Source organism: Protopterus annectens, chromosome 10.part0 (assembly GCF_019279795.1).
Source record: "Protopterus annectens isolate FY-2018-M chromosome 10.part0, PAN1.0, whole genome shotgun sequence".
Lineage (NCBI taxonomy): Eukaryota > Metazoa > Chordata > Ceratodontiformes > Protopteridae > Protopterus > Protopterus annectens.
Genome location: NC_056744.1, coordinates 715,328,152 through 715,346,025, shown reverse-complemented (window position 1 = coordinate 715,346,025; position 17,874 = coordinate 715,328,152). Strand labels below are relative to the sequence as shown.

At 37.9% G+C, this 17,874-nt stretch overlaps 1 protein-coding gene across 1 annotated transcript in view; it reads right to left on the bottom strand.

Moving 5' to 3' along the window:
* Positions 1–17,874, bottom strand: part of PATJ (PATJ crumbs cell polarity complex component) — a gene marked incomplete in the record, with an annotated part of 2,990,875 nt that overhangs the window by 1,047,461 nt on the left and 1,925,540 nt on the right. The window contains 1 exon segment of the mRNA XM_044085542.1: positions 3,138–3,213. Within this exon segment, the coding sequence (XP_043941477.1) occupies positions 3,138–3,213 (76 nt within the window).

The following is a 17,874-nucleotide window of genomic DNA, read 5'->3' as shown; positions in this document are numbered from 1 at the left end:
GAAACCTGAAATGCTGTGTCAAAGGTTGGGAAGGTGGCACTACATCCTGGAAGATGCCATACAATTCCAAAAAAAAAAGTTTGTGCCCATGAACATGGAAATAATTACAAACAATAAAATAGAAAGCTATACTAACCCCGGGCACATAACAGTTGAGTATTAACTATATATCTGCCAAAACTGACCCGAGCTACAGTTAAATATGCAGGACAAGAAAATCTGCTAATGCATTGAAACTTGTAGAACAGAAGAACTAGGTAGAAGTCTGTGCATTACAGCTAAATGTGGTAATTACAAAGTGTAGAGGCTGTGTGTAAACTGACATATTGCTTTTGCAGAGGGTAAAGGTTAGTTAAAGATACATGAGAAACTATATAGGATAGGTTTAGATATGAGGAGAAGGGGAGGAAGTGTTATGGAGTAAGATGAGTCAAAGTTCAAATGGGGTTAGTCAGTGAAGAGAAGCATTACGTATAACTGGATGAAAGAAAAGAAGTTTAATTATGTAACTGATGAAGTGTAGTAGTAAATAATGTACCAAATTAGGTATTTTTTTCAGGGGGGGTTCTCTAGGTTCCTTCCAGTGCATTCTATTTCTGAGAATATACAACCTCAAAAACCCCCAAAACAGGGCAATTTATGTGTAGTCACCAAATACTTTTTTTCAGTATGATTTCTCCCCCTCTGCCTGCTGACAATTAGCCTCCCCATAGCAGACTTGTGCTTATTTGTTCCCAAGCAGTGGGTGATCCACTAGGGTAAGAGGGATTGCCTTTCAGGCAGACTTCAGGGAGTTTGGGCCCTCACCAATATCTAAGCAATGATAACTGAACTCCTCCTTTTACAGATTTGTATTCTGGATAGCATTTTTTTAATGCTGTCACTTAAAAAATATTCCTAAGGTGATACTAAAGGTGTCTTTATCATGCACAAATCCTCTAACCAGATTCATATAGAATAACCTTAAAGCTAGCAAAGGAACAGAGTTGTAGGCGGGACAATAAAGCATTGGTTACCAAGTACAGCACTTCACAGTAGCATTTCACACACCAAATCCAAAACTTTAACATTCTGACAAAAAAGGGTATGTGGATCTATTCTTATAATGGTCTCTTAACTACCAACAAATTCAACTCTTTGGAGGAAGTAATCAGAATGCTATCTTCTAAAATGACTCAGAATTAAAGGCCAAATTCTCAACATACTCAAAGTTTTAGCAGGAAGCTGCTATTGTGACTACTTTATCTTTGAAAAATATTAAAAAAAACAAACCCAGCAAAATTATTAAATACATTTATTTGTACCTTTGTAGCTTCTACATATACATAGAACCTTTGTAGCTTCTACATATACATGGAACACACACAGTTTAAAAAAAAGATGAAAGGTATTGGCCTAATATCAACTGTTCTAAAAGCTCAAAAATACTGAAGACCAATAAACAGAAGTGCCTGGAACATTTCAGACAAATTATATTTCTTGATCATTACATGTGTTGAGTAATAAGTCACTCTGTTGACTTTCAGGCAGAAATTAATAAATAAGGGTTTTATCAGGGGACATATTTAAAACCATGCATATGCAGCAGAGCTGCAAACACAATTTCAAGATAATGGCAATTTCATTGTACTGACAGGACCACTACATACTGCTGCCATTAAAAGAATTAACTCATTCAAGCCTAAATGCCTTTTTTTTTGTAAATTTCCAGTTTGCACCCACAGTTCACTTTGGCATCCAGACCTTTTTTGGGTCTGGCTTCTTTAACTGAACCACTTACCAGCTAATAATAGACAGCATTAGAAAGAGCAAGGAGTTATTAACAAAATGAAACTAAGATGGTTAGTCTAGGGTATGCTGCAGTAGAGAAATGAATCACTATTTGTCACTTATTGTTCATATTTCCATAACTGATATCCCTGAATGTTATTGAGGGGGTATAGTGTGATATGCCGATCTGGGAGACAGGGAAATTGGTTGTTAATGTCCATTTATATCACACTATATCTGAAATATTGCTAGCTGTTTATTATTGTTTATATCTGTATTTATATATATTGTTTATATGCCTCTCCTGTATTTCCTCTTTAAATTCTTTCAAAAAAAAATTACATCTCCATTTAAGGTCAAACTGGCTCTGTCAATGCTCCAATCCTGACTAATCCTTTCTCCATTTAGTACAGGTCTTCTCCCATGAGTATCCCACTATTTTTATTATTACTTTTTTCTCATCTCCTCTTAACTAAAGAAGTTTTTAGTGCTCAATAGGAGAAATAGTACACTGGAAACTGTGTTGATTTTTTGTATACTCATTATTGTATAATACTTTTACACTTTTTATGTTTATTTTTTAGTATAATTAACACTTTACTGTATCTCCTCTTTTGTATGAGTGTAATTATGATTTTTGTGTATTTTTTCTTATGTATTATCTCTATGTATTAATCACTGTCACTGTGGAGCTTTTCTCCCCGGGCCTCCGCTGAAAATGGACACGAAATCCAGACGGACTATCCCGGTCAACAAATGTAAAATAAAATAAATAAATAAAATAAATATGTCTAGGTTTTACAGCTCCCAGCATATGAGAATTTGTTTGTGAAAATTCAGAAAAAATACAATTTCTGATTCACATGCATTATAATACATTATATAATTTGTGGAAAGGCTATGAATGCACTATTATCACTGTAAATAATATTATGTACTGATAGTGCTATTTGTGCAATTTTAATAGCTTTTACTGTTCACAAAATATTATGTTTTTTAAGTTTATTTTTCGCAAACTGCTCAGGAATGCAAGCTATGAGTAGGCTGCTAGAGGTGTGACATTCCACACCACATAGGTGTTAATATGTTAAGGATACCCTGTGTGGCTGACTGTTATATTTGTAAAAGACCATGCTGTTAAGCACTTGGTGTGCACACATGGTGATAAAACATGATCAAAGAATATTACTCAGCTATGGTAATGTTCATGGTGAAATGAGAATGTTGCCAGTCCCTTGTGATCACAGCCTAACTTGAAATACAGGGCATCCCACAAACGCTAAAGAATTACCACAATGCTATATCTCAGAAGTAGCAAAGCAACTTTGAAATACCATCATAATGTAAATAGAAATAACTGTTCCTACCTCAACAGAAGACTGGTTGCTGATTGGTGGTGGTGGTGAAGGAGTGACAGCCAGCTGGTCAAATGCATCCTCATTCCTACAAAATAAAAAATACAGTCAATATTGCAGATGGTTCTTCCCTAGGAAAGGAAACTGCTCCATTTTAGAAAATGTAAAACTGCAGGAATATGCAAAAATCTATTATGTATGGAACAAATGGAGAGTTAGTTATTTTGCAATACTAGATCATGTCCAGCTTCCTAACATTCAATTCTCCATTTACTGTAATGAATATTAATTTTGTTAGATTTTATCATTTTGTCCCAAGAAATTCACAACATACCAATTAAAGAGACTCAACCTCATAAACCATGTATGGTCACTGAAAAACTATGACCCTGTACAAAGACTGACGACATACTTTTTGTAGAGCTCCTCAACCACAAAAGCATGTTAACAAGCCTGTCCCTAATGAGACAATGCCAAAAAAGTGGCTACAAACATTTGCAGTTGCATCAAAATCTGTACATTACTTTACCAATTATTACGGCTTTGATGTGAAGCTTGTCACAGAACCATTTATTAAAACCCACCTAATAAAAGCATCGGTAGCCACTTTCTGCATTCAGATGAGAAAACATTTTCACAATATCCAAAGTTACGTGAGTAAAGTAGCCATATAACCACTTTATTGGAAAGAACTATGCAATGGCTATGAATATTTCAAGAGCTGGGGTCATGCTGTAACTATGCTGAAGACTTCATTCATTCAGTCATTTTTCTGACATCTGCTGTATCCTATTCAAGTCTACATAGAAGCTATAGCCTGTCACATTGAACAATGAATGTAAAGCAGAAAACAAACCCTGGATGGGTCTTCGGTCTATCGTAGGAAGCATCTATTTCCACATGCACAAATAACTCTGGGTAGTTTGCAAAATAAATAATTTGTCTACTTATATATCTTAAGTGTTTGAAATGAAACAGAGCACTGAAAATGCACAATGCAAAGCCAGAGGACCGTCAGACTTTGCATCAAAAGCATAACAGACAGAAGCTGAATCACAGAACTAAATACTGTACAGCAGTAATTTTAAATGGTCTCCCAGAAAAGTGGTCAATGTGCTTGTGGGACTAATCCTGATGTAAATAAAAATAATTAAATAATAGATAAACAAGTACTACGCAGGTGCCAGTGAAACATAATGACAATTTCATTATTATACGACTGTATTTCATTTGGTGAACTCCGCCTAACATATCCAGCAATTTTCAGCATTTAACCCATAGTTCACAAAATATCATTTTATTGTAACAAATCTTGTGGATGAGAACATTGGCAATTTTTGTGAACAGTACCCAGTATATGTTTTCTTTAACAAAAAACAAAAGTTTGGATTTGCTGTCTAAAATAATCTTGACAATAAATAATACTTGTAACTTTTACATCCTCTTAGCTGGGACAGGTACAAGGTATTGTCAAATTCTTAGTATGCTTTATGTGTTCATATAAATAAAATAAATGAAAAGAAACACATCATTACATTTGCAAACACAGGTGTCCATCAGGAAGTAATCCAGTGACAATTCCAACAAGCCATTTATAAAAGAAGTCAGGAAAGAGTCTACATTTCCCTTTTTTGTGCAGCTGTATAAAATGACCTACTCCCATGATGTGTAGTTCTTTAACTTTTACAAAGCTAAGGGCCAAGAGTCTATGGATAAAAACAATTATTTAATGTCTGCTGCAGCTCTCAGATTCTCCTGGGCGTTTACATCATGATTAAACGTTATCTCAACAAAATCTCTTTTGGTTCTCCACTCCATTTAGTTTGTTGTTTATTTAAAAACTAACCCAACCCTCATTCGATGTTTCATTTCCTCTATATTTTCCTTTTGTATGACACTGGTTATTGCAAATCCTGAATGTCAGATCCTACAACTAAGAAATTCAACCTCTTACTTTAAAAAGCCTCTACTAGTTTATTTTGCAGTGTTGCACAATACATAATCCACTCTTTGCAACATGGACGAGTCATCCACACCCCATACCAGTACACTCCAGTATGTATCATTGGAGATCAGGCATGTCTGTGTTGGGAGAAAAGGCATGCTCATTCTCCAGTGGTACACATTGGTACAGGGTGTGTGAGCCTGGGTCCACACTACAAAGATTGGGTTATCAATGGACTGTACAACACAGCCAAAGAAACAGGGTAATCCTGTACTTCTGGGCAGAGAAAAAAGATTGAACCATCCCTAGGAGAAGAGGCAGTGTCTGGGGAGTGGTGTTCAGCCACAAAGTCACTCTATCAGCAGTTATTGGACTTGCATGATGAGGGCATTGTGGTCCTTGCAATGATGTGGGTAACTCATTCCTCCCATCATCTGCATCACTAGAAGGTTCTGCTGCATGAGTGGACTCAGATTAGATGTATGCCATCAACTCTTCAAATCCAAACAGTATACTACAATAAAACCCTGAGCTGCTTACCAAAGGGAGGTGGGGAAGTTAACAGTCGCAAAGCATCACTGTAGTTCAGTGGTCAAATGGCATTTCAGCTTTGTGAACAACATGAATGTTCATTAATATTTTAATATTCTTTTCAAAATGTTTTAAAGTACGCAGCCTCAATAATTAGTATAGTAAAGCTGCATCACCATCATAGAGAATGGATTAAAAGTTATAGCCTTCCAGTAGAAGGTGGCACTTTCCACGCATTCACCAATAATCTACTTAATCCATTTCTTGGACTTGGGACTCACTGGGCACATTGCAATGAAACTAATCCTGAACAGGACATCGCCCCATAGAAGGGTGTACATGTACTCTAATTCACTTAATGCACATACACCTGCAGGCAATTGGAAGAATTGCCCATTCACCCAAATCACATATCTATGATTTGGAAGAAAACCAGAGCACCAAAAACCCACAGAGAACTAAGGTTACGCGGACTCTTCAAAGAACACATACAACAATGTATCACTCTGGAGAAGCAACCACTGTGAGACAGCAATATTAACCACTTCACCACTGTTCTACCTAACTGCAAAAAAAATTACAATAAACACAGTTAAAACAAAAACACCACCAAGTTAACGACACACAAACATGGAAAAAAATAGCCAGCACAAGCAGCAACGCAGCTACCAGAGCCATTAATACAAGAAGCTCTTTATAATGCCCTACACCTCCATCTCATTTAGTTTTCACTTAGGATGATAGGAAGTTACTAGGCTATTGGCCCTGAGGCCCTTACAAGCCTAGCCAAGAATTTAGCCCATGTTTCAACAAGTCTCCACCCTATGCCACTGTCAAGCAGAGAGACAGGTGGAATCCCAGCGGTGCATTTTCTTTTTCCCCATACAGTTATCCAGGCTGTGCTTAAAAAGGATTAATGAGGTACTCTGCTTTACGTGGAGAGGGAATCTATTACACAAAAGGGAGAGTTCTCTAGGACACAAATCGATCCCGCCAACAAGTCCTATTGATGTTACAGACCAGGTTTAGGTCACGAGTGAGGGCTACTCGAGTCAGTTTACACCCTTATTTGAAGGCCTTTGTAGTTTTATTGCCTACTATTTGGGCTGGCAAAACATTTAACAGCATTCTTCTTCCAAGTAAAGAACTGATGCTTAAACCCGTTTTCCTTATATGCCAATTAAATATTTTATTTCTCTATAAACTTTTAACAGCCACCAGACAGCTCAGTACCTGGATGATACCACTTCCCTTCATGATCTACAACCATGTCACTCAACCTCATCTAATACGTGTATCTTTGTATGCTACTTAACATGTTTGTAAAGCTTACCAAATAACTCGTATTGAAATTAGCCCAGGCTTCCAAATCTCAGTCTAGTATCTAAAGTATTATTTTCACTAGTGATCTATGCAAAGGTATAAGCATCTCATGTTCCTTTTAGTTAAGCTGTTTTGCTACAAGGCCCAGCATGGCATTACACTTCCACATTGTCCTCCTGCAATGGCCTGAATGATTTAAGCATGGAGGATAACACTTATTCGTCTTTGTTATTTCAGTCACTGACAGTACTACCTTAAAACTTCTCTTTGGATTACTATGCCCAATATATAAAATCCTACAGTTGTCATCTACTATGTCTGTCCAGTTCCACAGTTTACACCCTATTATAAATATCTCCAGCACCCTGTATAAATGTAGTCCCTTAAATGGCAGCTTCCAGCATGTCATGAAAGCAGAAAACTTGGTTTTCAAACACAGACCGATACTTTGTGAGTGTATGGATGCAAATTACATTACAGGGGAATTGTATCTAGGAAACATAATAAGTCATTTAAAAGGAGCTGAAGCTGAAATATTTTAAAACTCTTTCAAATAATAGGGTGGCAAGACAAATATACTGAACATGCAAAGAAAAAAAAAATGAGTTAAAAAGTGGTAAGTATTTGAAATGTCAGCATTCGGAATATCTTGTTCTGGAACGTGGAAAATGAATGACTGAAAATCCAGACTTACATATATCAAGTTCAAGATTGCCATTTCTCTCAATATTCCCTTTTCTCCAAGGTATGGCAATCTTGGAGTTGGTATATATGTTCAGGAGATGTGGAGGCAAGCACCAATCTCCCACACATCAGGGTATACAGGAAGGGGCTTACCCCTGCAAAAAAAACAAACAAAAAAAAAAGCTTAAAGGGGAACAGTGATGTTTAATATTTGATGATCTTCTATATTTTCAGTCTTTTTCTGGTCTTTCCCGACTCAACATTTTGAACCTTCACATTTCAGTAGGGAACCAAAAACAATACTGTACCTTTTTTTTTAAATTTGTGATAAGTTTAATTTTTCAAACCTGTTCAACAGCATGTCACCGAATTTCAGATAAGCATTCCTTCACAGCTCTTCATGAATGTGACATCTTGCTGTTACAGACACGGGCTAACTTTCTTCATAAAAGTGACCTTCCCACAAGCTGGAGAGTTCTGTATTATTTAGACTTCTTGCAATTTTTGTAATTTAAGATATAATAACGTGTGATCATACTAGCATAATGATAACGAGTTTAGGTGGCACCAATAAAATGCTCATTAATGGCACATAAATCATTGATTTTGAAAAGTAAAATTATAAGTTTTTAAGCAACAGATATCTATCCATATACATATATATATATATATATATATATATATATATATATATACACACACACACACACCCACACAGAGATATATAAAAAAAATTAACTGACATGAATTTTTAAATAACAGAAACAAAATAGTGGGTATTTATTAGATGGCTTAAAGTCAGTTGTTCCTATCACAATACTTTTATCACTTTTGCTCAAACATACTGCCTTAAGATTACATTCATAGGCAGTTACTAGGCTATCACCATAAGAGCTATTTTAAGCCTAGCTAAGCTTTCCCCAAATTTAGTAAAATATTTCTGACGTATGTCAATACCCCAGGGAATTTTATGATTTTGATAACAGGGTTGTACAGATCAAGCATTCGTAGGCTACCCTTGTCCTTTAGGACCATAAGTGACAACCCATGGATACATTTGCAATTTCCCATCCATTGGTCTAATTTACATTTAAACAGGTTTAGGGACGAGCTTTGCTCTGTCCCAGAGAAGGGGTAATCTTTGAGACACATCCCTGTGCCTCTAACATGTCCTGTTTATGTCATAGACAAGGTTGGGATCAGTGGAAGCCTTGGTAATTACTTGTGTTGTTGCCTGCTTCACAGAGGATTTAGCTGAGTTTCAGATGTGTCAGTTGCACAACTTCCTACAGAAAAAGTGAGGCAGTTTTTTTTATTGCCAAACAGTAATCTGTGTTTTTCTGGGGTGTAGTGATCTAAGAGTGAGAACAATCAAGGATATTGTGTGTGGGAAGTCCCATCAGACCCCTATGATGACAGACATGGGGGGGGGGGGTGCTGTCAACCAGGCCACCCTCAGAAACTTTGTGCTTTCAACAGCATCCTGATAATGACAGCATAATTTTTAGCCTAACACATTCCTTAGAGGTGACATGAGAACAACCATCATCACAAGGCCCACCTACGTCCATAATTCATGCACCTGTTTGCTTCTCCACAAGTGGCTGACAAAATCTGCCAGCACCACCTTAGGCTGTCAAGCCCATGTCTGCCTGCAGTCCATCCCCCACCGATTGAGGCGAGATCATCAAATAGAGCACTCTACATGCCCAACAACTACCCCCCCCCCAAAAGAAAGAGACATCTATCCTTACTTGTTGCATCATCAATCCCCAGAGCTGCTGTTGGAACTTGGGTTACCCGAGCTGTAGTCTGGGCCTTTTCCCCCCACACCACCAATATAGGTTGTTATGACCATTTGCAAATTCAAGCTGTCAGTTATGAGCAGTAGCTGCCAGGTGACTGTTATGCAAGCTCTGATGTTTCATGCAGGCACAGTGGAGAGTGTATTAAACACATCTCATGCATCGTCAATGATGTGGCACAGATGAGGTCAGTGTGTACTTTAACTGACTCTCTTATATAAAACTTCCTCTTTTTGCTTATGTTGTTCATAACTCAGCATATTTTGACTTAAAATGGCCCATCTACCACTATAAAGAAGACAGTTTCTTACTTGAGTAATTTCTGTTCAGATTTTTAGCACTCTCTGCATATCTCTAAGTCATGAATAAATGTAGCTTAAAGCCTTCATATGTCTTGAGGCAATTTCACAGTAAGCATATAAAATATCAGCCTGGAGTGTAACAAATGAATAAAGAAAATAACTGCATTTCTAGCAAGACAAATGTGATAAGATATCAGATGCAAGGAAATCATGGTATGTAATCTCACTGTAACTTAGTTTATAAAATCCACAGTTGTGAAGCTGCATTTACTAGACTAGATACAAATTCATAAGCGGTAATTTTCAAAATTTCTGTCCAAAACTTTAAAAAATGAATCCTGAAACATCAAGCCCTGAATTACAGTGGCAGTAATACTCAAATGTTCCTTGAAATGTGAAGAGTAACCGTTAAATAACCTTCACAGTTGACAATACAGGTCTCAAAAGAATGGCATTGTTGAACATCTGGTGATCAAATAATCAACTCTAAACAGCCTGAACACAGAAATGTCACTTCATTGCTTCTAAGTGCACAAACAATGGGATAATAATGAATATTGAACATATATCAAAATGGTCAGGTTGTGAAGATATAGTCACAGGTAGAAGCGGCTATTATAATTTGTTGAAAGCAACCAAAATCAAACAGCTGTATAATATGAAAATGCAGAATATAAAAATGCATTAAGTGAGTAGCTTAGTCAGACTCTTGTGTGAAGGTGTGCTAACAGCATGTAATGATGTCCCTGCAGTATGCATGAGGAAGATAGGTTTGAACTGGGACAGCTGGATGGGGAAGGCAGGGAAAGATAAACATGGAAAATGTTCATCATATGTAAAATACAGTTGCAGGGGCAATTTTCTTTATTTCTGGTAATGTATACTGGCAAAAAGACATCTAATATGCTGAAGTCAGCATTAAGCACTGCTCTGATGTCAGCTTTGGTAACCTGTGGGTGAGATGGAAAGGAAGAAGCTGAAGGAAAATGTTAAATTAAGGGAAGACAAAATAATACATCTGACAAAAAAGGGAGGGAGGAAGGGGAAAGAAAATGTTAAAAAGGAACTACTGACTGCTGAATGAAAAGATACAGGACTGTAAGAATGAATCACTGCTAACACATTTAATAAGAAAAATAATTATATTTTGTTTTACAGTCTCCCTTTATCTTCTACTTCTGAATATTACTCCTTTGTGTCAACTTACCTAATATGTTACACATTTATAAAACCTTTATTACCATCCCAGTATCTATAACAACAAGGTGTTGTAGTCATTCCAGCTAGAAGAATAAAAGAGGCAGTGATGAAAACGATAAAAGCCTGTGAATACTTCTAGCCATGCATCTGCACAGCTACTGAGAGAGAAATTAGAAAGCAAAACTGCCAGATGTAGCCAAAGCAGCTCACTTTGAGGGACAAGAATCAATTTAATTTTCATTCTTGTCAGTTGCTATGCAAAACTGTAGAGGATTATGATCAGGTCTCCAATCGTAACCAGCTTATTATGTGTTTGAGACATGGATGCCAATAAATTTACCTAAAGAGCCAAGCTTGCTCTTTGAATCTTGGCATCCACATCGAGAGCACACAAATATGGTTACAATCAGAGACCCAGTCATAATTCTTTGCAGTGCATGGAGCTTTATCTGCTCCATGTTGAACTTGTTATAGAAAAAAATGTAAGAGTCCCGTGTTTTACCTGGTTTCAAAGCCTTTGAAAACTAGTAAAGCACTTAGCACTGTCAGACAAACAGCAGGTAGAAATTAATCAGCTTTAAAAGCTGTTAGACACTCTATTCTGCCACATTTGCTGTTTAAGCATGGCAGAGATAAACATCTAACAGTTTTTAAAAGATATTTTATCATCTGCTGCTGTGTTTTGCAGGCCTTCACTGTCTGCTGTTAGACCCTAGCACGAGACCCAATCCTACAGCATTTAGGTGTCTTTAACAAGCCTTTGTTAAACCCATCTAAGCCCTGCTAGGATTAAGTCTCACACTAGGGACAACCTTAACAACCTTATCTTTTTCCTGATTTTGGAGTGTTATCAAGGCACTCCATGCACTACAAATGACTAAATAAGAGAAAGCTATATTGGGAATATACACATAGTCAGAACTGTAGATAAGGACCACTGACTGAACTAGTCTTCTTACCTTTCTACCTAATTCCTAAACTGCAATTTCAGCTTAACCAGCAGATTCTACTTCCCATGTAACCCTTTCATTAGTAATAATTTTCTAGTAGCTTTTTCCTAGATTACTGGCTGCTTTGGTCTTTCTATGTTAAGGGCTTCACCTCCATAGTCATTTGAGAAATTCTATCATCATCAACACCCCTTTTCCCATTTTCTACATGGATTTGGGTTGTTGTGTCAACTTTCGTCATCTCACTCTATTCAGTGTCATTCTCCTACATTCTGCAACAGTCGGGCATGACTGTTCAAGGTCTTCTCTCACACAATCATTCCACTTCTTTGCTGGATGCCCTAGTTTCCTCTTGCCTTTATTTTGCCTGTCCAAATCTTCTTCACCAGATTTCTTGCATGTGTCCAGACCAACATAATCTGTTCTCTTTGATCTTTTCTGCAACTGGTGCCAGTTTCTCTTCTCCTTTTATGTCCTCATTTTTTCATTTGTCCCACAGTGTGCATCCTACCGCCCATCTCAGGCACTTCATCTCTATCACCTTTAGTTCTCTCAACTGCTCTGCCTTTACTGCCCAGGTTTCTGTTCCATACAGTAGTAGTGGTCGCATCACTGTTTTGTACACCTTACTTTTCAGAATCTTTGCAATTCTTCTGTCATACACTACCCCTCAACACACTGTGCCAACTGTCTGCAGCCCATATGATTCTAGCTTTGACCTTCTCATTCAGACCTCCCTCAACCACCCCTCCCAGATACCTGAACCTGTTAACCTGTTTCACTATTTTCCCTCCTATCTCAATGTTCGGCTTCTTCTGATTTCCCCATTTGTGATTACAACTGTCTTATCTGTACTTAGTTTCAGCTCACATGCCATTAGTTTTGCGTTCCATTCCCCTATATTTTGCTGAAGTTCTTGCTCCAAAATGTCCTTAGTTATAATGTGATGTTCATGAAATGCTACTCACTCATCTATAAAACATTCTTAGACTGTGCATCTAGCTTTAAAGTCAAAGCAGCAATGTTAGCCTAAAAATAATAAGAAAATTATTATTTTTATGTAGATTTTCTGCAGTGACATTTAAAAGACTGCAAATCATGTTTTTATGTCTGATTTTTAACACCACATTATACTTATGTATTTTATTATGTTTTAGCTACAATGAATGGAAATGATATACCTGTGTTCTACTGTTGAGATTTTGAATACCTTAGCTAAAGCTACTCCACCTAACAGTAAGGCTTTTGGAATCCCACAAATAAAATGAATGCGTTAGAAAAGTTGTGTGTTGGTAATATCTAATGATCACTGGGCTCTGACCTTAATTTAACCAAGCCTACCAAATGCTACATCTCTGTAATACTGTGACATTTTCTAAGTATGTTTTTTAGTCAAGATATGTGAATAATCACTCACACAGCAGTAAGGGAATAACTGTACCTTAAAGGTGTGGCTTTCACACTAAACTTCTCAAAACGTTTTCTGCTCTCCCACTTAAAATGACTGAACATACCAGTTTCCAGAGAAATACACCACATTTTAGGTTCTGATGTTACGTTAACAAAACAATATACAATTCTGATATTTTGTGAATCTGACAGACAAAAGAATATTACATGTACATGTTTGCTATGAACTTTAAGGAGAAAAACTAGAACCCTAATGTCTACATGGGCCTACTGATGGTTGATACATAATCTGTGAAAAGCAAACTGGGTAATCACAATCATCAAACAATGCACTCGCCAAATACGAGACTGACACTGACATTGTTTTCTGCAGCAGAGTGAACCCACCTGCAAACCCACATAGGGGTATTCCACCCTACATCCCTTTGCTTACAGGTTCACTGGTAAGCACTATGCAATTAGTCTCCAGACCATCATAAGTCTAGTCAAAAAACTATATTCCAAAGTTCTATACAACCTCAAGGAGGATAGGACAAAACAGATTGGGGGGGGGGGTTGATGCTGCCCATCCAGTTATCTAGATTTACCTTGAAGGATGCTATAGTTACACATATAACTATATTATCAAAATGTCAAGACTTCCAATGTGAAATCCCAGAGTGTGGAGACAAAATAATACTAAGTCCAAGATGGTCATTTTTGGGGATTTTCCCTTTTCTTTGAGGTATGGCAATTTTATTGTTAGGATAATTTGGGGAGTGCTTACCCCCCACAATGGGAGTGTAGAGTGGTTTGCTGCAAAAAAAAAAAAAAAAAAAAAACAAGATTAAAGGAAAAACTAAAAAAACAAGGTGAAACTATGGCTGAAAAAGAACCCACAAACATTTTCTTAGCACTTTTTCAGCCATAGTTTCGCCTTGTTTTTTTAGTTTTTCAGTTGTTTGGTGATTTTTGTTGGTATTCGAGTTTAAAGGAAAAAAGTAATGTTCAGTGTTCAATTGTTTCCTGTACTTTCTGTTTTAGGGCTCGGCATTGCAAGTCCTGACATTTCACTAGGGGGAGCCTTATATATTAACTTTATAATCACACAAATGCAAGAAAAAAAAATAAAAAGGATGAAAAATAAGGCTCATACAAATATTAATTTCACAATGCAGATGTATAATGGAAGTCACTCATGCAACTGCATTTTACAGGAAGAGTGACATAAAATATAATTTCTCCAATTACATTTCATCAAAAGATAGGACTCTACTGCTGAAACAAACATTTTCTGTCAGCATTCTAGGAAAATACGTAATAAAGGTAATTTACTGTTGGTACTCTGTTAGTTTTTTGTTTTAGCATTTCTATTAAATTTCAGAAGCACAGTACTATACAGTAGTAAACATACATGCAGTCCAATCAGTGCACTTCTGATACCATCAAATATTTGATTTCTCTGAATACAAGCTTTGTTGTACTTTATTATTTGTTTACCAGGAAAGTCCGACTTGGAACAAATCCAATTTTCAGTGGAGGCCCAGGGACAATCGCTCCAGATGCATGTCTTTTTGTCTTTGATATATGTTAATGTGATTCACAATGTGCACTTTTCTAGAGTTTTGCTTTTCAGTGGATAACGTTACTATGTTCTCCAAAGATACCCTCTGGTGTGTCAAAGATCAAGTTACTGTTACTTTCTCTCTTTCATACTCTAAAACACCATCCATACTTCCCTCTCCTTTTTGGATACATTCCTCTGCCATTCATTAACATACTCAAGTCTGCCCTCCTAGCATTCATGCGACAGTACCACAGAATCAACATTTCCAGTTTTGCTCCAGGTTTATTCCATAGCTCTTGTGATGCCCCAACTCTGGCTCAGTAATCAAGGAGGCTCAATCTTCACTACTGACAACAGTGGGGAAAGTACACACTGGGAGGATGAGAAGTACACACATAGTAAAGTGCAATTTCCCATAAGAGCACACAGAGACCACAGTAAGTCTGGGTCTGGTTTCTCCCTCTTTCTCCAGATCCTCAACAGGACTCCCCACTGACACAGCTACAGGGTTGAGATCAGCTGAGTGGCCAAACCAAGACTTCCAGCACCCTCTCTGTCCAACCAGTGCTTCATGTTCCTGCACAAGTAGCTAACACACACACTTTGAGGTTTGATTTATACACACAAACACACACACCTGGGAAAGGCTGGCACAGGTTTACTAGCTATGCTCCCTTCTGCCCAGATTATAAAGTAGTTTTCACTGCCACCAACCACTACTTATCAGCTACTTTAAGGCCCTTAGCAAAGGGTGGCCAATCTTGCTGTGTAATGTTACTATTAATCCAAATGGTAGTTTGACCAAGAGCAAGGCTATTGGGAGTGGCCTGCACAGTGTCTCCAAATAGATATGCAAGTAAGAGCTTAAATATGTCTCACAAATATCAGCCATAAAGAGGTCTAAATATATTTAATAATAAACAATAAAAGAACAAGAACATACTCAGTAAACCATCAGAGTAACTTAAGAGTTCAAAATCACAAGAAATATTTAAAACAACATTGTAGGACAGTCTCAAATAAATACAGAAAACATCTAAACTAATTTTTACTATATTCCTTACTGAATCTAAAAGAAATTACTGTACCTTAGTTAATTTACTTACAGAGCCAGGCATGACATATGTGATGAGTGGGTTTCCCCAGCTTATCCTACAATGTCAAAGACAAAATACAAACTGCCCGGTCACTCTCTCAGAGAGTTCTTAAAGTAATATCAAATATTACTGTTGAGATACTTGCAGAATGACATGATTTTTTGTCACTTGACTTCAGTTCTCAGGCTCAACAACCATTGCTAGAAACTGCTAGCATTTAGTATCTCCCTGTGAAAATACATAGCCTTCAGATGTTTGCAACTGCTGGAAGACATAAAACAATAAAACATTTACAATACAATGCAGGAGGTTCTCTAGTTTTAGGCATAATGTCTCCTTGCTGCATTGAAATTGAAAGATAACATCTCTTTTATGGCACAGTTATAAAACAATTTAATTTCAACTATTTTACTGAAGTTTTGCAAGTTAACCTTCTATGTGCCAGCCAGTTCCCACTATTAAAACATACACATTTACACAATTACAATAGTTTATATACATTTCTGTTCTTTTCCAGTAGGGTACACTGTTGACACATCTTTAAGCTCAGTACTGTACAAACCTTTTACACACACACTTCTTTACCAGCAGTTTGATATACACATAACATACAGTTCTAAGAGATTTGTAACACCAGCATATGAATCGTGTTGACATTCACAACTGACATACAATTATTTATAAAATTACAGCGAGCTGGGCTGGCTGGAGTGCGGGGAGTGCCTTCTGTGTGGTGTCTGCATGTCCTCCCCACGGTTTGGTGGGTGCTCGAAAGACATGCGTAAATGGGCATGCCTTCGCTGAAGGTTGAATGTCGAGCTGGCACCTTGGCGTTAGTGAAAATCTACTGCCAATTATTAGCAGACCGGAGGTCCACTGTGCCGACCCCCAACCGGGAAAAGCTGAAAGACAACAACAACAGCGAGCTGGGCTGGCAATATTTCATTTTGTGACACCCCCCCTTAAGACTCAAGCTAGCTTTTCAGGTGACCCTTGAGAAACGTTGCTTGAGAGGGTGAGCCTATTGGGAAATACACTACCCCATACCCTATCTTGAGATTCCAGCTACCTGGGCATTGCTGACCCCAGTACAGTGCTGCACTGTCCTATCGTATGCCTGCAACCATAGGTGCCACTTTAGTAATTTGGGATTTGGCTGGCTCCCTGTAGCCATAGATCCTCCTCAGACTCCTCCTGCCTTGCACTGCAAATATTTAGCACCAGGGCCTTCCTATCATGGTACTGTTTCATCATGTTAGCATGGTAAAATTTGTGCCCCTGCCTAGCAGTTTTACCATGTAGTTAACATCACTGACCTGCCTTACCACTTTGAAGGGTCCCTACCATGCTGCCTGCAGCTTGTTGTTTCTGACAGGAATGAGAACCATTACCTGCTGTCCTACCGCATACTCTCTAGCTTGAGTATTCCTGACATACTCGACCTTTTTCTGCTGTTGGGCTTCTGCCAGGTTTTCCTGAGCCATGCCCATGAGTTCCCTGAGCCTTACCTTGAGACTTATGATATATGCCACAGCAGACTCCTTGTGGAATTCACACTCACCCTCCCAATCATCACAAATCAGATCTAGAGGTCCCCTCACCGTATGCCCATACAGCAACTCAAAGGGTGAAAAAACATAGATTCCTGGGGCACCTCCCTGTAAGCAAACAACAAATGGGGCAAATATTTGTCACACTCCCTCTTAAACTGGTCTGCAAATGCCCGTTGCATGGTCTTTAGTGTAGAGTTTAACCTCTCAACCAGACCATTAGTCTGGGGATGGTAGGGAGTGGTCTTTAGCGGCTTCACCCCACAGTGTTGCCACAGACAAGCCAGCAGATCTGTCAATGCCACTGCCTCAGGGTATCTGGTAGCATATGCTACTACCACTAGGATACAGTTCTTCCCTGTGGAACTTGAGGTACTCAGAGGCCCCACAATATCCATAGCTACCC